The sequence below is a fragment of the Leucopleurus acutus genome (genome assembly GCF_964270905.1).
Source record: "Leucopleurus acutus genome assembly, chromosome: 5".
NCBI classification, from domain to species: domain Eukaryota; kingdom Metazoa; phylum Chordata; class Mammalia; order Artiodactyla; family Delphinidae; genus Leucopleurus; species Leucopleurus acutus.
In genome coordinates this window covers 84,578,425-84,604,262 of record NC_139147.1, presented here as the reverse complement: position 1 = coordinate 84,604,262, position 25,838 = coordinate 84,578,425, and the positions used below count along the sequence as shown (strand labels likewise).

The window sequence follows — 25,838 nt, the reverse complement described above, 5'->3', positions numbered from 1 at the left end:
AGGCACTATCTTAGTTATAGTGTTTTATGAGAAGTCTTGATATCTGGCCAGGCAGAACCCCCAATTCCTTTTTTCCCCCAGAATTGCTTGGGATCTTTACTCTTCCATATGCTATTTTTTATAATCAGTTTGTCTAATTCTGTGGAAATCTTTCTAGGATTTTGATTTGCTTTGCATTGAATTCGTTAAGTTTCTATTCATATTTTTTCCCTTTGATCATGTAGAAGCTATGGATTGTATTTTTATCCTTTTTTTTCCTTAGCTGTGCCTATATATTGAGCATCTCTATCCACCTACAAATAATATAGGGATTTAGAAGATGTTGACCTCAGTATTCCCTCTCACCTTCCACATTACTGTTACATAATAGTTTAGCTCTATTTTTTTCTTTTACCAGCTTTCTTGAGATATAATTCACATACCGTACTGCGTAGAGTTGTGCAGCCACCTCCACACTGTGATGTTTGGACATTTTCATACGCCCTGAAGGAGACTCCCTACCCACTAACTCTCATTCTCCATTCCCCCAAGCCGCTAGCCCCCAGCCGTAATCAATCACTAATCTACTTTCTGTGTCTGTAGACTTGCCTCCTCTAGACATTCCAGGTAAATGGCATCATACACTATGTGGTATTTTGTCACAGTCTTCTTTTCACCTAGTATAATGTTTTCAAGGTTCATTTGTGTTGTTGCATATATCAGTACTTCATTTCTTCTTAATATCAAATAATATTCCATTGTATAGATGTACCACATTTTGTGTATTCATTCATCAATTAATGGACATTTAGTTTGTTTCCACCTTTTGGCTATCAGAAATAATGATTCTTTGACCATTCATGTGCAGTTTGTGGATGTATATTTTCATTTCTCTTGGGTAAATGCCTAAGGAGTGGAAATTACTGGGTCATATGGTACCTCTCTTTTTTGAGGAATTGCCAAACTGTTTTCCAAAGTAACTGCACCGTTTTACATTTCCACCAGCAATTTATGAGGGTTCCAGTGTCTTCATATCCGTGCCAACACTTGTTTTTGCCTTTCTGATTGCAGTCATGGTTGTGAGTATAAATGGTAACTCATGGTTGTGATTTATATTTCCCTAATGACTGATGATTTCAAACATCTTTTCATGTCCCTGTTAACCAGTTTTTTTGTTTGTATTTTATGGGTTTGTTTGTTTGTTTTTTGGTGAAATGCTTACTCAGATCTTTTTGCCCGTATTTAAGTTGTCTTTTTTTTTTTTTTTGAGTTGTAAGAGTTCTTTATGTGTTCTGGATACAAGACCCTTATCAGATATGTGATTTGCAAATATTTTCTTCCATAATGTGTGTTGTAGTTCTACTTCTTTTTAAACTCAAAACGTTCTCTTAACTTTTTTTTTTTTTTTTTGCGGTACGCGGGCTTCTCACTGTTGTGGCCTCTCCCGTTGCGGAGCACAGGCTCCGGACACGCAGGCTGAACAGCTACGGCTCACAGGCCCAGCCGCTCGGCGGCATGTGGGATCTTCCTGGACCGGGGCACGAACCCGTGTCCCCTGCATCGGCAGGCGGACTCTCAACCACTGCGCCACCAGGGAAGCCCTCTCTTAACTTTTTAACTGTAACTCATTTTGATTGATTACAGTGATTTTTTTTAACTCACCATTATTTCTTGAATACCATCTCTTCCCTCTGTATTTACTTTTATTCTTGCTGAAATATACATCCTTTAGTTATTTTTAAGCAAGGCTTCATGTGTGGTAAACTTTCTTAGTTTTTATGTCTTAAAATGTCTATTTCATAATTATTATTGAATACTAATTTAAGTAGATTCAGAATTCTAGATTAACAGTTACTTTCACTCAACATATTGAAGATACTACTTATTCTGTTGCTTTCGGACATTTATTGCTGGTGTAAAATATGCTTTTAATCTAATTGTCATTACTTTGCTGATACTCTCTTAAACGTTGTTTTTAAGATTGTCTCTTTGTCCTCGATATTTTGCAGTTTTTACTCTGCTGTATTCATCATGTTGTTTCATATGATTTTTGTTTTTCCTGCTCTACACTTGTGTGTATTTTAAATCTGAAAGCTGTCATTTCTACAGTTCAGAAAAATTTACAGTCTTTTTTTCCCTTTAAATATTGCTTCTCAGGCTTTAATTTTCTCATTCTCAAACTCTTGCTTGATATTAATCTGTGCTCTGGCTCTTAACTTCTTGTTCATATTTCTCATCTATTTTCTCTGTGCTGCTTTCAGTGTGAATTCCTTAGTTCTAGCTTCTAGTCATCAGTTCTCTCCATATCCAATCTAGAGTTCATCCTTGTCTTCTGAATTTTTAATTTAAATGACTTTTTTTTCCAGAATTTATTATTGGACCTCTTGCGTTTCTGTCTGTTCTTGATGCATATTGGCCGATTTGTCTTGTAATATTTTGTTCTTTTTTTAAAAAAATATATTATTCTGTTACCTCTTTGGAGGTTTTAAACATGTTTAAAAGTACACAGCTTTTTTCACCCTCCTTTCAGTTGACCTGACTCTAGGACCCTGGTACAAAAGGGGATTGAAGTTCAGGCTGCCTATTTCCAGACCCAGAGTCCCAAAGGCTCAGCCCCTGATTACCGAAATGATTATCTTGCTTTAAGCCTAGCTAAGTCGTCTTAATTAAAGAAAAAAACATTTTTTGTCTGTCTTTGCTTTTGTGAAGTAAAAGGAGGAGTTCAAAGTATGTACTTTTCCAAGGTCAGTAACTAATTAGTGCCAGAGGCAGGACTTAACCCAGAGAGTTTTTCCAGAGAATTTAGCAGTGTGGAAGAGAATTAGCAGTAGCAGCAGTTTTCCCTATATATCTCTTTCCTAATCCTGCCATTTTAAATCTATCGAAGAGTGAGGCAAGAAGAATGAGTTAGGGAAAGACATTTAGGCAGCAGTGGTACTCTGGAGATGGGGGTGACAGGTTTGTAGAGGAAAAGGAGAGAAGTGATCAAGGGTTCCTGTAGTTAGTCAGCTATGGCCATTTTCAAGTTGACATAATATTTTAGGTACCAGAAGAAGCTAGGCCTTGCTTGTACCTTAATATATATCTCCTCTTGAATATGTTATCTAATATCAAATGCAATACATTTAAATTGATTTTGAACAGCATGGCAAATTTTTTGAAAGATTTTCAGTTTTAAATTTCTTTTTTCATCTTAAACTTTAGGAACCACAAACTATTTTGAAGTTTGAGAAGTTTGTGATGTTGAAATAGAAATTGGAAATGCTGAAGAGTTAAGATAGTTGTCTTTTTTTTTAATTTAATTTTTAAAAAAATTTTTTAATTTAAAGCAGGGGCTTTCTCTAGTTGCAGCGAGCAGGGGCTACTCTTTGTTGTGGTGCGCGGGCTTCTCATTGTGGTGGCTTCTCTCATTGCGGAGCACAGGCTCTAGGCGTGCAGGCTTCAGTAGTTGTGGCACGCGGACATTAGGGCACACAGGCTTCAGTAGTTGTGGTGTGCGGGCTGAGTAGTTGTGGCTCGCGGGCTCTAGAGCGCAGGCTCAGTAGTTGTGGTGCACGGGTTTAGCTGCTCTTGGACCAGGGCTCGAACCCGTGTCCCCTGCATTGGTGGGCAGATTCTCAACCACTGAGCCACCAGGGCAGTTCCTAGTTGTCCATTTTTATTAATAACTTTTATTACATCTGTAATGAAATTATGCCATACTTTATTTTTTATATTTAAAAATTATGTTATTTAACTCTATTCAGAAGAATGTACTTGATAATTTTCTATAGAAAAAAAGTGAGTCATCTAATGACTTACTGCTATTTCAGTCAAAATTTTACTCATTTTACTTGATATTTGTTTCACTTTTTGTGCTTATTAAAAGGCTTTTTTTTTTAATGAAGTTTTATTCAGGCCCTTCTCATTTTGGTATTTCCACAGTACCAAGCGTATTACCTAGCACGTAGTCAATGTTCACAGTATTTGTAATGATTTTTAAAATCATACAAATCATAAATTATAGGGTAATTTAACAATAGGGTAATTTAATAAATGAAATAGTAAGTGGCTTGATATTTCAGAATGGTCGAATATTTTTACTTAAATTGGTGCAGTGCCTAGCATAGTATCAAGCACATGTTCCTCAGTAAATACTTGTGTTACATATTGGTCTTTTAAGATTTTGCTTTGAAGAGTCTTTTGCAATGAGTGCAATTGATAGATAAAGCTTGAGTAGTATATAAGTCAGTTCAAGTCTTAATCACATTTTACCTAGGAAATTGTTTCTTCACTACTGCATTTCATGAGCTACAAAACGAATATAGATATCCTTCCTTACCTCACTTCTCCACTATGCTCTTTAATATATTAGTTCAGAAAACTAACAAAGATGTGAGGATGGGCTTGATTTTTTTTTTTTTTTTTTTTTTTTTTTTTTTTTACTACTGAAAGGCAAGGAAGTAGTTCTTAACCTTGTCTTTTCCTATTGAAAGTTTCTTTTAATTTATTTTATTATTTATTTTTGGCTGTGTTGGGTCTTTGTTGCTGCACACAGGCTTTCTCTAGTTGCGGCGAGCGGGGGACACTCTTCGGTGAGGTGTGCAGGCTTCTCATTGAGGTGGCCTCTCGTTGCAGAGCACAGGCTCTAGGAGCATGGACTTCAGTAGTTGTGGCTCACAGGCTCAGTCTTTGTGGCTCGCAGGCTCTAGAGCTCAGGCTCAGTAGTTGTGGTGCACGGGCTTAGCTGCTCTGCTGCATGTGGTATCTTCCCGGACCAGGGCTGGAACCCCTGTCCCTTGCATTGGCAGGCAGACTCTCAATCACTGCGCCTCCAGGGAAGTCCCTCCTATTGAAATTTAAATACTGTGGAGGAACTGGCCTCTAACTTAGATGTGCAGACCTTCAGACTTTGTGTGTCCAACTCCTATGCAACATTAAAGGGAATTGATGCAGTGCTTACCTGTGAGTGTTGATCAACCTTTTTTCCATCGTATATTTGCAGAATTTAAAAAAAAGAAAGAAACGTAGGAATTTATTATGAGACAGGAAAAGTCAAAATTCTTAAATAATCAGAGATGCTTTTATCAATCTTTATATAGTCTCTTAGACCATGAGTTCCCTAATAAATGTTTCCTGTAGATGGAGATAAAGTTTTCAGTGGTCTATGGCAAAATGAAAAAAGCAAGGTCAGTGTAACACACACGTCTCTGTGTGTGTGTGTGTGTGTGTGTGTCTTTGTCTTTGCTTAAACTTATATATGTCCTTGTTTTCGAGGACTGTCATTTTAACTTTTAAAAAATTAACTTTTTATTTTAAAATAGTTTTAGATTTTCAGAAAGTTTGCAAAAATAATAGAGAATTCCTATACATTCTTCTCACCCACTTTCTCTTATTGTTAACATATTACTGTGCTACATTTGTTACACTAATAAACCAATATTAATACATTATTATTAAACCCTGTACTTTATTTCATATTTGTATATATTGCAAAATGATCACCACAGTAAGTCTTGTTAATATCCATCACCACCCAGTGTTACAAAATTTGTTTCCCTGTGATGAGAACTTTTTAATTTTCACTACACTCAGCAATTTTCACATATACAATACAGTATTATTAACTATAATTATCAGGCTGTACATTATATCCTATAACGTATTTATTTTATAACTAGAAGTTTGTACCTTTTGACTCCCTTCACCCAGTTCACCCACTCCCCAACCCCACCTCTGGCAACCACCAGTCTGTTCTCCATTATTTCTGTATCTATGAGCTTGGAGTTTTTTTTAGATTCCACATATAAGTGAGATCATACAGTATTTGTCTTTTCTCTTTCTGACATATTTCACTTAGCATAACGCCCTCAAAGCCCATCCATGCTGCAGCAGATGGCAAGATTTCATTCTTTTTGATGGATGAATAATATTTTGTAATTTTATATATATATATATATATATACACACCACATTTTCTTTATCCACTCGTTTGTTGATAGACATTCAGTTTTTTCCCGTACCTTGGCTATTGTAAATAATGCCACAGTGAACATGGAGTGCATATATCTTTCAGATTAGTGTTTTTCATTTTCTTCAGATAAATACCCAGAAGTGGAATTGCTGGATCATATGGTAGTTCTATTTTTAATTTTTTGAGGAACCTCTGTACTGTTTTCCATAGTGGTTGTACCAGTTTACATCCTCACCAACACTTGTTATTTCTTGTCTTTTTGATAATAGCCATTCTAACGGGTGTGAGGTAATATCTCATTGTGGTTTTCACTAGTATTCTTTTTCTGGTTCAAAATCTCATCTGGGATGGGGCTTCCCTGGTGGCGCAGTGGTTGAGAGTCCGCCTGCCAAGGCAGGGGACACGGGTTCGTGCCCCGGTCCGGGAAGATCCCACATGCCACGGAGCGGCTGGGCTCGTGAGCCATGGCTGCTGAGCTTGCGCGTCCGGAGCCTGTGCTCCACAACGGGAGAGGCCACAACAGTGAGAGGCCCGCGTATTGCAAAAAAAAAAATCTCATCTGGGATAACACGTTACATTTAGTCTTCATGTGTTCTTAGGCTCCACTGGGCTGTGATAGTTTCTCAGACTTATGAGAAGAACTAAGTCTTAGGTTGTTTTCCTTACTTTCTTTTTTATTAATATTCTTGCTTAGAAGAATTAGAAGTTGGCAAATTTATGTTAGTTTTCCAGTTAAAATTTTTTTTACTGTTCTGTGAAATCCAAAACTCTGTGAACCATTGCCTTTGGTTATCAGAAATCAGTGTGATGACCATTAATAATTAGTGTCTCCAAGTTTCCTAATTATGTTTTTTTGTTATAAAAGAAATATCTATTAGTAATTTTTTAAAAAAGTGAATGTGAAGTTTAGAGTTAATTGAATCTTGTAGGGAAGAATTGGTGATCTGATTTGTGGCGGCAGTCAGTTTCCATTAGATGTGAGTGTAGACAAAAAGCCATAGGAAGATAGGAAGTCTGTAAACACTGAGTAACTGAACTTAGTTACTCAGTTGATGACTGTATCAACTCATCATAAAGGTATTTCTTAAAATTACCAAAATAGAAAATTTGATAGTATATGATTTCCGCTTTCTTCATTTTTCATGTTCAAATTTTTAAATTCCATTTCGAATTAGAGATCCTGTCCATTTCCACAGTTAATGCTTTATACCTTGGCTCTTGATTGTTTTCTCTTCTTTTTCCTTGATCCTTCAGTGATTTTTCCTTCCCATAACTTTTTCTTCCTCTTTACCAGATTCTTCATTTCAAACATAAAAATAAGCGTATGATTTGCTTTTACTAAAAATGTTTCGCTTGATCCAGCTTTTCAGTTGTTAACCGCTATCCCCACTTCCCCACCCTCCTCTCCATCCCCAGTCATTAATCCACTGTAGCCCTTTTAACTGTACTCAAACTGCGTTGGCAGAAGCCACTGATGATTTACGAATTGTTAAATTCAGTTGTCTTTTTTTCAGTTCTTATCTTCCTTTGCAGCATATGAAATAATTCCTTTTTGCAACTTCTTCCCAGGTTTCTGCCATACTACTCTTCTTGTTTTTCTTCTGCTCTGATGATCTTTTTTCCTTTTTGCTTATTCCTTTTCTCCCACATGTATCTTAAATGATAGCCCTCAGAATTCCATCTCCTACCCTTATTCTCTTCCTCTGTATTCTCTTAACAGGCAGTCTCATACATATCTTTGACGTTAACCACCATCATTATGCTTGCTGGCTTCCAATCTCAAGTCCAACCCTCTCTCCTAAACTCTACATAAAGTTGCTTAGTAGATATCCATGCTGGGTGTACCATATTCAAACCAGAAAATAATTCTAGTTTGATCTTAAATATGTGAGAGGAAATAGGAAATTAGGTGATATCTAAGAAATAAATTGTAGGGCCTAAAATACTAAGGTTTCATCAGCTCCAGGTGGGCAAGGACTAAGTCACGTATTCCTTTTTATCATCAGTGGTCCTTAGTGCATTGAAAAGCACCTAGTTAAGTACTCAGTAAATACTCTTTGATTGGTTGTTAAAGTAAATTTTTTTCATTACGTGCCGGAAAATACCAAAAGGCAAGAATTTGCAGATCAGCAGTAGAATTTTAATAGTCATTATACAGGGTAAATGAATTGTTTGCCAAAAGAACTGAAAATACGCGAACATATTCTTTTGTGTTTTTTTAAAAATACATTTTCAGAATTATGTCAGTTTGACCCAGTGTTGCTGAATAATCATTTCCATGCTTAAAATTTATCAAATTTTCATAGCAATAGTTTAGGATTTGCTAAGTTCTTTTTTTTTAAATCTTATATAGACATGTTTTACTTTCTTCTGAAGCATGTTTCTCAGGTTCCCAGCATATAAAATTAGTAAAACAATTGTGTATCTTCCTTCCACCTTACTTTTTTCTACCTTTTGTTTTAGTTCTTTTCTTAACTAAATAGGATTCACTCATTGTCTCTAGTCTCTGACTTCAATATATTTTTATGTTGTTATTGTTTAGAATTTTTCTCCGTAACACCTAAGCCTGTTTAAATATGTACTTGGAAATATTTGTTGTAGTTTCCTAGTTTGAATACTGATATTCTGCTCATGGTATAAGCAGCAGCTTCTAACTTGAGGGGATTCTATTATAAACCCAAGATAGTACTTGTAATATTGGTTAGATTTTGGCCATAAAAGTACATAGTTTTCAATCCTGTTGGGCCCAGTGCCCCCTATTTCTAACAGATATTTCATAAATGTTCTTTCCATTTTTATCTTGAAATAAAATTTAAATATATAACCTGCTACATATATAACTTGATTTTTTTAAAAAAATCAACATTATAACCCTAGTTATGGAGGAAACTAGTATGAAGGAAAAATAAATACATTTATATTAAATAATATCTGTTTCAGTATGTAAGTACTCAATCGTAACTACACTAAAGGTAGTGAATAATAAAATGCTGTAATCAGTGTGACTTCATGGCTACTAGTGCAGACTGCTGAAAGTGTAGTGTATTGGTGACTCATATACAAGTGACATTTCCATTGGTGATGCAGTTTTCTGAAACAGTGAACACTCTGGGAAGTTCTGACAAAATGTTATCTTCCTTCATTTTACATGGTAGTTGCATTGCTGAAAAATTCACAAATCCATGCAAAGCATTTTGTGTTTGTTTTTAAAGAGGAGGTTCATATTTTTCTAAAGAGATTTTTACGAATGTGAATATCAGGCAGGGCATTTGAAAGTTGTCTGGTTCACAGGACATTTCCTTGTTGTCAGGACTCTGATGTTCATTGAAGAATGTCTAATATCTCTGCCCCACCCATTCACCCACCTACTAAATGCCACTAGACATCCCCACCCCTCAAATCATTGTGAAAATCAGTACCAACCTCATTTCTGAAAATGGTTTCTAGAAGTCTTCCTTCCTTTCCTTAGGCTCATTCCCCAAAAGGAGTTTTAACTTTGAGGCGTGTAATCTCTTAGCTCTAATTGAGAACCATTACATATAATTTCTGTCAATGAGAATAGGGAAACACAATTAAGCAACTGATCAGAAAACATAGGTGAGTAGAAAAGCCTGTAAAGCAAACTATATGGTCATTCAGAAATAGTATTTCAGTGATAGTGTTATTTTGGTTGATTTGCTAAATATTAATGCTTGGTATTCAATTGTAGCTATCTGGTAACAGGAACAGCATACAATTTCATTCAACATAAGAGCAAGAGTGTTACCAATTTTGAGAAACATTTAAAATGTTTATAATTATGGCAGGATGAAAGGTAGGATGTCTAGGTTGTGGAAAGTGAGACTGGTAGTAGGTACAAGATTGTTGGGTTTTGTTATTGCCGCTGCTGCTATTTATTTGGTTCCAGTTTGTTGGTTCAGGCATTCCTGAAAACAAGTTTCCTATATATAAAATTAACAGGACAATTGTGTATCTTCCTTCCACCCTACTTCTTTCTACCTTTTGTGTCAATTTTTGTCTCTATTCTTTGTCTTCAATATACTTTTCGCCAATTTATTAGTTTTTTAATTTTTATTTATTTTTAATTGAAGTATAGTTGATTTCAATACACTTTTTAATGTTATTGTTTAGAATTTTGTGGGTGTGTCTTTGTGATTGATATATATTTTAACATATTACACTTTGAAGATATTTTTTAAGGGATGTGTTTTCTGTGTAAAGGATATTTGTCTCTGGCCTCAGAACTGTAACCCCATTGCTTCTGATATACTGAGGAGGACATAGGAAGCCATCTTCGTTGCCGTTGTTGTTTATGATTGTGAGTGGAGAAGGGAGAAGGCTTAAAAATGTTTGGGAAACCTTAGTAGAAATTCCATTTTACTCTTCTGTCTCCAATCTGGATACCACAGGTAGAAGAGTTACTAGTTTCATTCCTTATCCAGCCGGTGTTCAACTGGATAGGTAAACCAAAAAAATCAATTTAGGGTTCTTGGTTACAGAAACCTTAAATTCTCCCTTAGTGAAATCTGTGATTTTAAATTTGATCTAAACTAAGACTACCTCACACATTTATTTTTATTGTAAATGTCTCTGTGATTTCAAATCACCAGTCTAGCAAATAAGAGACATTTACTGTCACAGTTGAATTATGGCCAGATAGGATTCTTGTAATCCAGAAAATCCATGGTAAAGTCCCAAATGGGTGAAATTGACATATTTTTAATTCTAGTAAGATATACTTAACATAAAATTTGCCATTTTAACCATTTCTAAATATACAGTTCAGTGGCATTAAGTACAGTCACACTGTTATGCAGCCATCAGTCACCACCATGTGTCTCCTGAACTGTTTGATCTTTCCAGACTGAAACTTTATACCCATTAAACACTAATGCCCTGTTCCTCTCCCCTCCCCAGCCCCCCTTGAATAAATGCCTGGCAAAGTACGAATTTGTCAACTCTTACTCCTTATATAAGAGGAATAAATTTAAAATTTCGTCCTTTTGTCACAGGCTTAATTTCACTTAGCATAATGTCTTTAGTGTTCATCCATGCTATAGCATGTGTCAAAATCTCCTTCCTTTTTAAGGCTGAATAATATCCCATTGTACACACCACATTTTGTTTATCCATTCATCTGTCAATGGACACTTGGGTTGCTTCCACCTTTTGGCTATTGTGAATAATGCTGCCATGCACATGGGTTTACAAATATCTGTTCAAGTATCTGCTTTCATTTCTTTTGAGTTTATATACAGAAGTGGAATTGTTGGATCATACAGTTATTCTGTGTTTACTTTTTTGAGGGGTCACCATATTATTTCCACAGGGGCTGCTAGAGGTGTATGTTGGAGTGGGAAATCAAGTTTGGGAGGTAATATAAGAGATGAGCTTCCTATAAGAGATGAACTTCCTGTAGTAAAGTATTTGCAGATGATTTAAGATGTTTGGAGTCAAAGATCACTCTAAATTTTGAACCCTGTAACTAGAAAGCCAGTTCCTACCCACCTCTGCAGTAAGCCAGAGTTCTTGGAAGCCCAGACTGGTCTGATAGATGGCAAACTACCTTAAATCCTAAAATGAAAATTATGTAACATGATACAAAAAGTTAAAATTAAATTGTGTTTAGATCATGGACATTTTAAGTTATTCCCTCTTACCTTGCTTTGGTCTCTTAACAGTGTAAAATTATCTTGTTCTTATAATACCTTCGTATAGATGTATTTTATTCAAAATCTATATCCAGGAAACAGTAATTCACAATTAAGTTTGTAGATTTGGTAAAATACGTGAAATCATTCTTCCCCAGAAGTACTGTGTACATTGGAACACGTAGCCAACAAAAATCACTTTGTGTCATAGAAAGTGTGTGACCGAAATAAAGCTTCTGTTCATTTATTTTAATAACAGTGCCATTGCAGTTTTGAATGCTTCTTTTTATGTTGTTTTTCATGGTTTTTGGTTTGTTTTGTAGCTTCTTTCTTTCTATTATGGAGGAAGTAGATCACACATAGGAATGATTAAATGTACAAATTTAATCACTGAACTCTAAAAATGTTTTCTTAGTTATGTTAAAGAAGTGTGGCAATATTTAATTATAGGACTGTAGTTTTAGTTTCTTCTTAGCTGTTATTTGTAATGCTCGTATTTTTCATAAAATCTTTGGGATTTTAAGAATAGTACAGAAGCTGGTATATTTGGTATGAAAATATAAAATGTTATGAGTCATTTCTAAGTACTGCTTTGTGCCAGAGACCAACATCTAAAAATTATAAGCTGTTTTCTGGTTTGGCTTCCCTAGGTTTCATCAGTTTACTGTTACAAAAGGAGTCTTTTTCAAATCAGTCCCATGTGTTTTCAGTTCTTTCCTTGAATGCCATCATGGGAATTTTTTTCCACCTTAAATGCTCATCCACTTTTTTTTTTAAATTTCTTTTATTTATTTATTTTTGGCTGCATTGGGTCTTTGTTGCTGCACTTGGGCTTTCTCTAGTTGCAGTGAGTGGGGGGCCAATTCCCCACCATGGCGCGCAGTCCTCTCATTGCGGTGACTTCTCTTGCTGCGGGGCATGGGCTCCAGGCACGCGGGCTTTCAGTAGTTGTGGCTCGTGGGCTCCAGAGCACACGCCCAGCAGCTGTCCTGCATGGGCCTAGTTGCCCCGCGGCATGTGAGATCCTCCCAGACCAGGGCGAACCCGTGTCCCCCGCATTGGCCAGCAGATTCCCAACCACTGCGCCACCAGGGAAGCCCAGATCCACTTTTTTTAAAAGTACCTGTGGTTTTTACATATGCTCATAAATCCAGACAGAAAAGAGGTTTTTAATTTCATACTTTTTTAGAGTTAATGAGAGTTGTTATTTTTAAATAGTTTAAATTTATGTGCTTCCAAAAGCCTATACAGTTGACCCTTGAACAACATGGGTTTGAACTGTGCAGGTCCCCCTATATGTGGATTTCTCAATAGTAAATACAACAGTACTGTAGGGCTGAATCTGAGGATGCAGAGGGCCAACTCTGAAGTTATACTCAGATTTTTGACTGTGTGGAGGGTCGACTCCTCTAACCCTGGAGTTGTTCAAGGGTCAGCTGTACTTTTTAGCAGGCATTAAAATAAAATCAGGATGGGGACTTCCCTGGTGGTCCAGTGGCTAAGACTCTGTGCTCCCAATGCAGGGGGTCCAGGTTTAATCTCAGTCAGAGAACTAGATCCCACATGCCGCAGCTAAGAGTTCGCATGCCGCAACTAAAGATCCTTGTGTGCTGTAGCTAAGACCTGGTACAGCCAAATAAATAAATGTTAAAAAATAAAAATAAAACCAGGGTGGCTAGAATAGCATTAATGTATCTCAGTTCCTTTATCCAGGACAAGATGAAACCATAGAAGAAAGGAGCAAGCCATCCAGGGGTTCGGGGTGTGAATGGGTAGTCTGGGCTGAAAGTGTAATACACACCAGAGGTTTCTGAACCCTGATGTGTAGCCGTAGCCTAGTGATTAGGGAGTTCGGATTGTACAGTAGCATAGAATTGCTGATAATGCTTGTTAGAAATAGCATGAAACTATACTTGAACTTCACATTTATGGTATAATTATACAATTAATTTTGATAAACTCTGTTTTGATTCCTGTTAAACAAAGTAGAGGTGTTATTGAAGCAACAATTCTCTGTCATTTTTTTAAGTTCCTTTTTTTTTTTTTTTTCCAATTTAATTTTATTTTATTTTTTGGCCACACCACACGGCTTGTGGGATCTTAGTTCCCTAGCCAGGGATTGAACCCAGGCCCTTGGCAGTGAAAGCGCAGAGTCCTAACCACTGGACTGCCAGGGAATTCCCCTCTGTGTCATTTTTAAAATATGGAATATTGAGGTGGGGAACTGATTATAAAAGCAAGACCTTAGATAAGTGGTTCTAACTTTCTTTATGTCATCAGAATCTGAGGAAAACTATTCTGTCATCAGCAAAATGCATGTATGGGAGTTCCCTGGTGATCTAGTGGTTAGGATTTGGCCCTTTCACTGCTGTGACCCAGGTCCGGTCCCTGGTCAGGGAACTGAGATCCCACAAGCCGTGTGGCATGGCCAAAATTAAAAAAAAAAATTTTTAATGCACAGATATGCAAATTTGCGTACAATTTCAGAGATTCACAGACCTACCCTAAGTCACTTTTCTCATTTTTGGACAGTTTTGTTCTTTTTAGTTCATGGCTACTTGAATTTGTGGCAAAGAAGTTGATGCTAATGAATTGAAGTTATAGCTTTAATTTCCATGAGAGACGCTTAGCTGTACTTATACCGGAGTCACAGATATAAAATTTAACTATTTTGTGTGTGTAAAAAAATACCCACAGCCACATGTATATACATGCCATTGATTATAACATGATTGGATAAGGTCATTTTAATTAATCACTGGAAAAACAACTCAAAATACTTAAGTGGATGTTATAGCATCTTTGGGAATAAGGAAAAACATACTATCATTATTCTCCTTTTGGTATTGTCATCTTATTTTAAATTATGATTTCTTGGAATATGGCGATGCTGAATTTAAAATTCAATTTAATTTAAAACTGATTTTATTCTTGGAACATCTCAAAATATCTCCTTGAAATAATTGTAGAAATCTCAGGAGTTCCAAAACTTTAGTATGTGGTCACTGGTTCATCCAGGAGAGAGGGATGGAGAATGATGAGCATTTGCTTCCTGTAAAGTGCACGCATTTATGTATATAGTATATTAATTCTAGTAATGAATGAGAGGTTATAATGTAAACATCAGTATATTTTGGGGGAGGGCATTTGTTTTGTTTCTTTTTTTTTTAGAGATTTATTATTTTATTTATTTTTGGCTACGTTGGATCTTTCATTGTGGTGCACGGGGTCTTCGTTGCAGCGCGGGCTTCTCTTTAGTTGTGCCATGCAGGGTTTTTTCTTCTCTGGTTGTGGCGCACAGGCTCCAAGGTATGTGGGCTCTGTAGTTGTGGCATGCGGGTTCCAGCGTGCGTGGGCTCTGTAGTTTGCGGCACACAGGCTCTCTAGTTGAGGCACGCAAGCTCAGTAGTTGTGGCACATGGGCTTAGCTGCCCTGCGACATGAGGGATGTTAGTTCCCTGACCAGGGAGTGAACCCATGTCCCCTGGATTGTAAGGCGGATTCTTTACCTCTGGACTACCAGGGAAGTCCCTGTTTTTTGTTTCTTAACTTTAGATGTACATAGTAATAATCTTGGTGGGATTTAGCAAAAAATAAAATAAAATTTTATATCAGTGGTTCTCAGTCTCAGTTGTCTTGACATCTTCTTAAAGATTTGTATACTCTTTCAAACCCTCAAGTTTACTTTATTTTTCTTTGTCTCAGAAGTTTACATGCATGGGGTATGACTTAGTGTTATGTTAACATGGTTACAGAGTGGATACAGAATAAATATGCTTCATGGAGTCTAATGCTTCCGTTACCTGTGTGTCCCTTTTGTTATTTTATGAACGTTACAGGCAAACTTCTGTGGACCATCTTTGAAAAACACATCCATAGACTACAGCAGTAGCATTCAAACTGTTTGTTCATTGATTTATTTATTGAGTTGGAGCATGTTATGATATGCTCGAGTATGTAACAAATCACATAATCCTTCATGGCTTAACATAGTGCTTAAACTCAGTAAATAGTTATTGATTGAATAAATGGTATATATCTTTTAAATGATTATGATATTCCAGATAGAGCAGTGAGTTCTGACTCTGATTTTGGAACCTGCCCTCTTTCTCCCATGAGTTGTGACAGGGCACAGTTGTGAAATGTTTAAGAGAAAATTTATGAGGAAAATAAACATGTGTGCCACATTTTATCCTTAAACTGATTTTGAAATCGGATACATAATGGCACATCAACAAAATGTGGTCATCACTTTAAGTAGCATAAACAAATAAAATAAAACTTCATTTTTTAATGGAGTATACAAATATATTTAATTTGCACAGTTCTGTACTAGCTGTTTCTAAGATCACAAAATAAATTGTTTAAAACCATGAGTAACAGCAGTTGAAACCCATATATAGCACTTCTAATATTCTGATGTGCTAAACAAAACATCCCTCTAGGTAATATGGGAATTTCCACTATTTGTGTCTGTGCTTAGTGGAAATTTTACAGGGATGCCGGTATCTATCAAAGGAGTCTTAAAGATTCACTTGCCACTCTGGAAAAGAGTACAATGCTGTAGGAATAAAGTATCAGTATTCTTGTCACCAGGGCAAACTTTTCCACTAGAGATCATTCCTAAATGTACCTTAATTGAGGGTCTTCTAAATTTGAGGCCAGAATTATAGCATATATCCATATTTCAGGGAGTAGATTGATAATGTAACTAGCGCAAAGAAATGCTTGTATGGAATGGGCTATCCAATACATTTTATCTGGGCTATCCAATACATTTTATGTCCTCTGGGAACAAAGCCCTTTGAAACCGAGTTGATCTGGGTGTAAAATAAAATGTAAGCCTTTGTCCTTAGATATGGTAGGTGCTGACTAGGCCTTAGCTACACAGGACTTCCATATCACTGGCTAGGAATCTATCCTAAGAGAAAAGCAAGGAACCCCAGGAATGAAAGGGAAGGAAAGAAGCCTTGTCTTCAAGTGCTTCTGTAGGTCTTCTTGTGGTAGCATTTCTGACAGAGTATGGACTATTTTTCATTACCAGAGGTTATTACCTAGTTAGTTTATATCTGAAGAAAATGTACCTGTTTACTTTGAAAGAAAAAAATATATGGCTTAACTCTTCTGATAATTAAATAGATTGAGCCTATATGCAGGTCAAGGCCAGTAATAATATGTGTAATATGATCAGTTAAATAGAACCAGCAGTAAAGAATCATAACAACTAACCTTGTTGTTCATTATTTTTCTTTTGCTTGGCCTTAGGGTTTTGACCCACCACATCAAAGTGACACAAGAACTATTTACATAGCCAACAGGTTTCCTCAGTATGGCCTTTACACACCTCAGAAATTTATAGATAACCGAATCATTTCATCTAAGGTAAGAATTAACACTTTTATTACTAAAACTGTGGGTTATGTACTATTTTGTTTTAAAAGGTGATTTGTTTGTATTTATATCCTTAAAAATTCAAGGAAATGGTGGTTGGTAGATTTATCTTAACAAAAATTGTGAACTGTAAAATAAAAAGTTTCTGGTTGCTAATATCAGGTGGCCGGTATGCCCAAAATTACCCTTAGTTGCAATTAAACTAAGGAACTAATATTTATACCATGTGCCAGACACTGTATTAGGTACTTCTCATATTATTTAATTCTTAAAACAACTTTAAGATAGCTTTAACAAAGTGTTGTTATACTCATTTTATATCAGTTTTTTCAGTTGAAGTGCGGGGAAGTAATTTACCCAGGGATGAGATCGGCGTTTGAACTCAGTTCTGTGTGACTTTAAAGCCTCACTTCCTCCAGTTTTATCATTCTTCTATAAACATTTTATAGTACCAAGGAACCACTTCACTTTTACATATTTTTCCTTGGTTCAGTTTTTCCTATGGCATTTTTAAGATGTCTTAGCATTATTCTATAATCTTCAATTTCAAAATAGACTATCTGATAGACTCTTCTCTCATGATGGAAATGTTTTCCATGCTGTCTAATATGATAGCCATTAGCCACATAGGGCTGTTTAGGCCTTGAAATGTGGTAATGTAACTGAGGAACTTAACTTTTAATTTAATTTTAATTTTTTTTTAATTGTCAGTAGCCACATGTGACTAGTGGCTACCTTATTGGACAGTGCAGTTATAGAGGATGTGAGTCAGAATCTGAGGGTAAGGTTCTCTCTGAGCATAGCTATTGCTTAATAGACCACCTTAAGAAGCATCTTTGTATTGCTCCTTCCCTCTCTTCCAGGGCGACTAATATTTTCTCTCTAATCCTGATCTCATTTTTCTTGAAGATGTTGTTTTAGGCCAATGGTTCCTTTTCCCTGTTCCTTTTTTCCAGGCTTTACATTATTTACGTATGCAACACACGCATTACTGACATCTCATTTTGGACAGTGGTTCTAAAGCAGAGGGCAGGAAGGGGAAATATCAGAATCTAGGGTAATAGAGGAGCTTTAGATTAATGATACAGTTCTTAGTAAGTGATGCAAGAAATAAAAGTCCTTCTTGAAAAAAGTTTTTAAAACACTGGGTATAATTTATATACAATAAAATTCACTAATTTTAAGTGTATAATTTGATAAGTTTTGACAAATGTGTAACATGTGACCGCTGTCATCAAGATACAGAATATATTTGTCACTCCAGAAAGTTAGTAACCAGTCCCCCTCCTCCTCACCTTTAGCACTAGCAGCTGATCTGCTTTCTTTAACTATAGTTTTGTCTTTTCCAGAATGTCATATGAATACAATCATACAGTAGGAGTCTTTTGTGTCTGACTTCTTTTCACTTAACACAGTACTCTTGAGATTCATCCTTGTTGTTGCAAGTATCAGTTTCATTAGTTCATTTCCTTTTTAGTGCATAGTTTAGCTGTCAGCCTAGGTTTGGATAGTTTATGTCCTGAATTTGGGTAATTTTCCTTGCATGGTTTCGCGATCAGTATTTTCCCATCAATTTCCAGCCACTTTTCTAGCCCTGAACTCTAAATCTCTGTGATATTTTGTTGATAAGGGGGTAGTTTTCCCCCACTGTTTGGCTGCTCTAGCTGTGAGAGTTGGATATTATCTCCAGACTAAGAAGCCATAGTTTATCATTCATATTCCTTCCATTTGTAATTTTTTTGAAATTAAACTCTCTTCCAGTTTCTGTCTATATTTTGGACATGTTCCAGAATTTTAAATAGTTTGTTTTAATCTAGTTTTCATAATTCTTATCTGCTGGGAGTTCACAGTCTGCCAATACTGGAAGCTGAGTGTCCTGGAGAACTTCTGAGATTAACTATCTTTATGACTTTTCATATGCAGCAGTATGAAGTTTAATGTTTTTGACCACAGTTTCAAAAATGTAGATATTTAAATAAACATTGCCCTTTTTTCACACATTTGGAGACTTTCTCATTATTCCCTTATTACTTCCTTATTATTCCATTACCACTTTTTTAAACTTCCAAACCAGATTACCTGCTATTCCATGAATTCATGTTGAACTTCCCTACCACTGTGCCTTTGCTATGATTTTGTATTGATAACTGCAGTTTTTTAAAAGTAGGTTATATGTTTTTGCAGAGAATGTATATTTCATGTTTTTGACCACAATTTCAAGAATGTAGATATTTATATAGACAGTGTCTTTTTTTTTTCCTGACCACAAATGAGGCTGGCTTCTCACTGTTCCCTTTTTACTACCTTTCTACTCCCCTATTATTTCCCTAAACTCCTTTCAGACTGTATATCTTCTATACCACAAAGCCACCATCAACTTCCCTCCTCGCTGCCTTTGTTCATTCTGTCTTTCCTTCCTGAAATGTTCTCCCTCTGTTTGCCCCCTATTTTCAGCCTGCTGAGTGTTCCTCTCTTAAAGCCTGTGTCAAATGTGACCTCCTTCATTAAATTTTTCTTTCTAATTGACTTCTTGAATTGCCTTCCCATTGAATTCTTTGTCTATTCCTTCTTTTACTTTATCTTTGAATACAGCTATTGATATATTGTTCTTAATCTACTCTATTTAAATTAAACTTCTTCTCTTTGTTCCTCTTATAGTATGTCTTACACATTGTAGATGCATGATATGTCTTTAATTTAATTTGCTATAGTAACTTCCTTATCTTAAATTTAAATTTCCTTGCAATATACCCTGAGAAAACCATAATTCAAAAAGAGTCTTGTACCACAATGTTCATTGCAGCTCTGTTTACACTAGCCAGGACATGGAAGCAACCTAAGTGTCCACTGACAGATGAATGGGTAAAGAAGATGTGGCACATATATACAGTGGAATATTACTCAGCCATAAAAAGAAACGAAATTGAGTTATTTGTAGTGAGGTGGATGGACCTAGAGTCTGTCATACAGAGTGAAGTAAGTCAGAAAGAAAAACAAATACCATATGCTAACACATATATACGGAATCTAAAAAAAAAAATGTGGTTCTGAAGAACCTAGGGACAGGACAGGAATAAAGACGCAGACATAGAGAATGGACTTGTGGACACGGGGAGGGGGAAGGGTAAGCTGGGACGAAGTGAGAGAGTGGCATGGACATATATACTCTACCAAATGTAAAATAGATAGCTAATGGGAAGGAGCCACATAGCACATGGAGATCAGCTCTATGCTTTGTGTCCATCTAGAGGGGTGGGATAGGGAGGGTGGGAGGGAGACACAAGAGGGAGGGGATATGGGGATACATGTATATGTATAGCTGATTCACTTTGTTATGCAGCAGAAACTAACACACTATTGTAAAGCAATTATACTCCAGTAAAGACGTTAAAAAAAAATTTCCTTGCAGAAGGTTTAATTTTATAACCATGTTTTTGTTTTCTTACTAATGTCAGACCTTAGGAGGAAAAAAAGTCAATGATAAAGTTGTATACATAGCTATAGAGAAGGTATACTTCTAGTTCATTTTTCTTGACTGTTATTACATAATAATTAAAATAATTTTAAAGCATAATGAATTATTTTTCTTAGAAGTTTTTTCATGTGTCTTAATATTATTCTACTAGAGTGCCTCCTCTATGTGTGACAGGACAAATGCAGAAGTTAGACTTATTCAATCTATTAATGTTTGTATTTCAGAAAACCCGAAAACAATAATTCCTAACATTTGTAAGCTAGCTTTCTTAAGAAATTTTTATGTATTCTCACTTTTTCCATTGTATTATTGAGCTAGCCAAAGAGAGCATCCTGAAACCAATTAATTTACTTTATTACCAACTTATATAGTTGCTCTTTTCAAGATTCTGAAAGATAAAATATATTGTCACTATTATATAGATTGATGTAAACATAGAACATCGTCAAGTTAATTCCTATAAAGTTTTATACATTTGATCTGGTGCTGAGGAAGTTGCATGGAAATACTATGACCCCTGTAGGGACAACTGCCTTTTTATCCCAGTGACGATCAACTGGCAATGGTTTGACCCAGAATTACCACCTCATATGCACACATTGAGCACTGACTTCTTCTGGTTCCAGGAAGTCTCTACCTCTCTTCTCTCTAGAGCCTTGAACATAGTTCCCAATCCCAGATTCTAGAGCCACTGGTGCTACCACTACCACAGGTAAAAATGTTTCAGGTATCCCAGATTAGAACTGAAAATATAATTTCACCTAAGAAAGGAAGGTGTTAGGCATTGTACTATTCTTTATATACCCTTGGGTCAAATAGGCTTTTGTGGGCTCTTCTGGGAACCTAACCATATTTATAAAATTGTTCATATGTGAAAGGATGTTTGAGGTCTTAAAAAACTGATTAAGGGAATTTCCTGGCGGTCCAGTGGTTAGGATTCCTCTCTTACTGCCAAGGGCGCAGGTTCAGTCCCAGTCAGGGAACTAAGATCCTGCAAGCCACACAGCGCAGCCCAAAAAAAAAAAAAAAAAAAAAAACTGATTAAGAAGCAAATTTCTGACGTACCAAAATTCAGAAATTAGAACTGTCTTTCATTGCACCAGAGAAAATCTTGAATTGGTCAGTGGTTGAATTGACCAATGGTAATTGGTCAATAGTTGAATTGACCAATGGTTATTGGTCAATAGTTGAATTGACCAGTGGTTATTGGTCAGTAGTTGAATTGACCAATGGTTATTGCCTGACATCAGGAGAATTATCTGGAAAAAAAATTCTTTTTCCAAGCATATTTATTTACTTATCTATTCTGCTAAAGTTTTGATCTCTAGCTGTGTGCTCTAGTGTAACTGCAATAGAGCAGTAAATAAAACAATGTCTCTAGGGATCTTAGATTCTACTGAGAGAATGGACATAGGGTAAAGTAACAGTGCTGTGAAGTGTTTCCCTGTTTCATGCATAAAGTTGTGTTGTGAATAGTGAGTGGCACAAGTAAAATTTGTACGATATTACCCTGCCCCCATAATATAGCATTATAGGCTTATAAACTGATGAATAATACAACAACAGACACACAGCAGTTAATATGAGCCAGGGTCTGTTGTAAGTGCTTCATAAATATATTAGCTCATTTAATTTTTATAACAACCCTATACAGTATGATTGTTATTATTGTCCTCATTTTATAGAGGCACAAAGTGAAGTACAAAGAGATTAGGTCCAAGGTCACTAAATGACCTTGGATTAGGATTTAGGCCACAGCAGTTTAACCCTTTACCATCTATGTTCGTAACCATTATACTCTGCTGTCTTTAAAAATTGACACTGTGACAGACTTTCATATCCTTTATGAGATTTTCTTGATGGTTATACCAGTGATCACTTACCTAAAGTAATTTTTAATCTTTTTCACATTCTAGTTTATTTTTCCATATCCCATGCTTAATGGAATAACTGAATAATTATACCATTGCCTCTGTTTCTGAATAAATAAAATATAAAATAAATATAATATAAATTTAATAAAATTTAAAATAAATTGAATCCAGTGTTAGCATTTCTATCAACTCGTAATTCATCTTCAGCATTAGGTTCAGTCTTGTGTAACCAAAAACCAAAATCAGTTATTAAAATATTATTTTAGATCTGCCATCTCCAACTTCTAAAAAACTAAGAATTTAATAGCAAAATTGATGGGTTCCAGTTTATCTCATTTTTAAAAATTATACTAAAATTGCCAATAAATAGTAAAAGACAGAAAAAAAATAGAATAAAAGCCCTGAAACTCTAAAAACCAGATAGTTTTTGTAGCATTGAGAGTTACATGAATTTGTCTAAGGGCTTAGTAAATCTGATACTACTTTTCTTGTTATTATGTGTATAGTATATATTATTTTAAAATATTAACTTATTGATCTTTTTTTTTCTTTTTTTTTTTCCTTTGTTTTTTTTTAGTATACTGTGTGGAATTTTGTTCCAAAAAATTTATTTGAACAATTCAGAAGAGTGGCAAACTTTTATTTTCTTATTATATTTTTGGTTCAGGTAAGCTTTATCACTTCATAAATTGTTAAGTTTGTAGACATGGGTTCTAAAAATATATCTTCAGGGAAAAGTTATATTGCATTCTAAATCATTTAACTGTGGGACCATTTTTTTTTTTTTGCAGAGCTTCCCCATTGTATTCACTGAATACAATGATTTAAACCACATCAAGATGTCTGAAAAATAGCCAGTGAATTTTAAGATTAATTGTATTTTGTTTTATCACTGATTGCTATGGTGCTGATAATCATAATCAAAGCCAAGAAAATAACATCATCCTTTCAGATGTTCTGCCTCGGACATAAATATTTTGGCCTTTAATATACAGCACATGTTTTTGGCACATTTCTGCCTATGGAACCATCTTTGTACAAAGTAAATCTTTCTTTGGCTTTTCTTTTTTTTAATTTAAATTTTACTTTTATTTAAAAGTTTTTTTAATTATAATTTTTAAGAATCCCCGTGAATATTGATTTTTCTCCAGGAGACTATTTTCTTAACCTAAATCTATGTTCATTATAAGCTGTTTGACAGTTTCTTGATTTTCACATTGTGCTTTTTTTCCTAATGTCAAAATATCAAGAGAACAGCTTATGAAACTTGAGTATAAATCAGGATTTAAAATAAGTGTCATTTTCTTTTAAAGAGGTTATTCTTTTCTGATAATACCTTGGCAGTGTATTCCAGTGTGGCGTTGAATTTTTGTATAAACTCTGAACTTTTCTCTCCATAGAACCTGGGCTTTCAAAAGAAAAAAACTTGTGAAGTAGTCACTGTAAAGCTTGAGGAAACTTTTTTTTTTAATTGCTTTGCTTCATGAACAGAAAAGGAACTTCTGATTTTTTTTCATCAATAGAACTTCAGCTTGGTTTAGTTGGAAAAATGAGAAATTTATACTTACTATGTCCATGTAACATGCATTTGTGAAATTACTAGCTAAGATAAGGAATTCAGCTTGTGTGTGGAGTAGAACAAATTTAATTGGCCTACCCAGAGTAAAGGAATATTAATAAATCGTTAGACCCATGTTCTAAATAACCAGATATAATTACTACAAATATTTCTTTTCCAGCAGTTTATTGAAACCTCAGTTGTATGATTTAGATAATTGCAGCAGCATTTTCCAAGTTGTACCCTTCTGGCTCCGCTAGGTGTAACAAAATCACTTGTAGAAAGAAACCCTTTCCCTAGTCCCATTTCTTATTTTCTCTCCCTAAGTGGTGAGTTTATGCTGGATCCCAGGGTAAAAACTGACAGACTTCACAGCGTTTCTCAGGATGGGCAAAGAAATGTGAACTGAGATTCTGAGCAGCTATAGCTCCCCTCCAAGGCAAATACCGAGGAAGACCTTAAGTACTCTGTGTTAAGAAAGCAGAGACTGAGTCCACCCTAGCAGTATTTGTGGGTATGCAATAGATTTAGGTATTCTGCTAACCCCATATAAAAGCCATCAAAGTGAACTTGTGAAACTGTGAACTAAACTACACTCACTGCGTAGTCTCTCTCTCATGTTATTTTTTCATCTGGACCATGATACATGTTTTGTATAATGTTTTCAGATTTCCAAATAATTATGAGGTTCTAGATGTTATTACAGTATACACAATATGTGTACAATATAAAATATACTCTGCCTTCTCTGTTTTTTAATCCAGCTTATGATTGATACACCTACCAGTCCAATTACCAGTGGACTCCCGTTATTCTTTGTGATAACAGTAACAGCCATAAAGCAGGTATGAAATACTTCATATTGTTATTTTTCTCCCAAGTCATTCAGAAGTTGCTTAATATTTCCACTCCAAAGTAAGACTTACTGTTGTGAAAATAATTTTCATAACAAGAAATTTATTTGATTCTGCCTATGGTAAAATTAAACTGAATTAAGCCATCGTTATCAGGTACCTGATGACTGATGGGATGATTACAATTGTTAAAATATGTCGTTCCTTTGATACACCTAGGGAGCATCCAAAAACAAGCATTTTATATGTACAAACCAATTCATATATGAAACAGATTAATTATTATAATCATCTTTGCAGAGTTTGGTCGTATTTAAAGGAAATACAGTTCAAAGGGGATATGTTTATAAGGAGCAGAACATGTACTTCTGGCACGAACATTTCTGAATAAGAATTGTACAGTGCTTTCCTACTTTTTACAACTTCCTCTGGTGAGGTCGATTTTTATGTAAAATAGTATTCTAGGGGAAATAGCTTCAACCAGATCTTGAATTGATATTAAAATGTAGGTATATTGGGCTTCCCTGGTGGCGCAGTGGTTGGGAGTCTGCCTGCCGATGCAGGGAACGCAGGTTCGTGCCCCGGTCTGGGAAGATCCCACGTGCCACGGAGCGGCTGGGCCCGTGAGCCATGGCCGCTGAGCCTGCACGTCCGGAGCCTGTGCTCCGCAACGGGAGAGGCCACAACAGTGAGAGGCCCGCGTACCGCTAAAAAAAAAAAAAAAAAAAAAAAAAAATGTAGGTATAGAAGAACAGTATTATTGGATAAACATGACAAGTAAGAAGTTTAAAAATTCCTAGAAATGACATGTTTATATACTACCACTTCTCAAAATATCTTTGAGAAGATACTGGGCCAGAGGCTCAATTATACAGAACTGAACCCTTCCTCCTGAAAGGGAGTTAATTTGAATTTTCTTGTGTCAGTATGATAAATATTCATTATATAAGATTTAGGGATAAGGTGGAAATTGACATGGAAACAAAATTGGAAAACATTTTATAATTCTGAGATGTAGTATATTTATTACTTACATGATATGGGTATGGGGAGTCTGTAGATTAACAGTTGCATTATTTATCTAGTGTGTCAGAATATCATGC

At 35.6% G+C, this 25,838-nt stretch overlaps 1 protein-coding gene across 1 annotated transcript in view; it reads left to right on the top strand.

Moving 5' to 3' along the window:
- Positions 1–25,838, top strand: part of ATP11B (ATPase phospholipid transporting 11B (putative)) — a gene marked incomplete at its 5' end in the record, with an annotated part of 120,268 nt that overhangs the window by 6,796 nt on the left and 87,634 nt on the right. Inside the window, 3 exons of the mRNA XM_082839270.1 lie at positions 16,849–16,965; positions 22,901–22,990; positions 24,646–24,726. Coding sequence (XP_082695396.1) covers positions 16,849–16,965; positions 22,901–22,990; positions 24,646–24,726 — 288 coding nt within the window. The remainder of the gene's footprint in view (positions 1–16,848; positions 16,966–22,900; positions 22,991–24,645; positions 24,727–25,838) is intronic.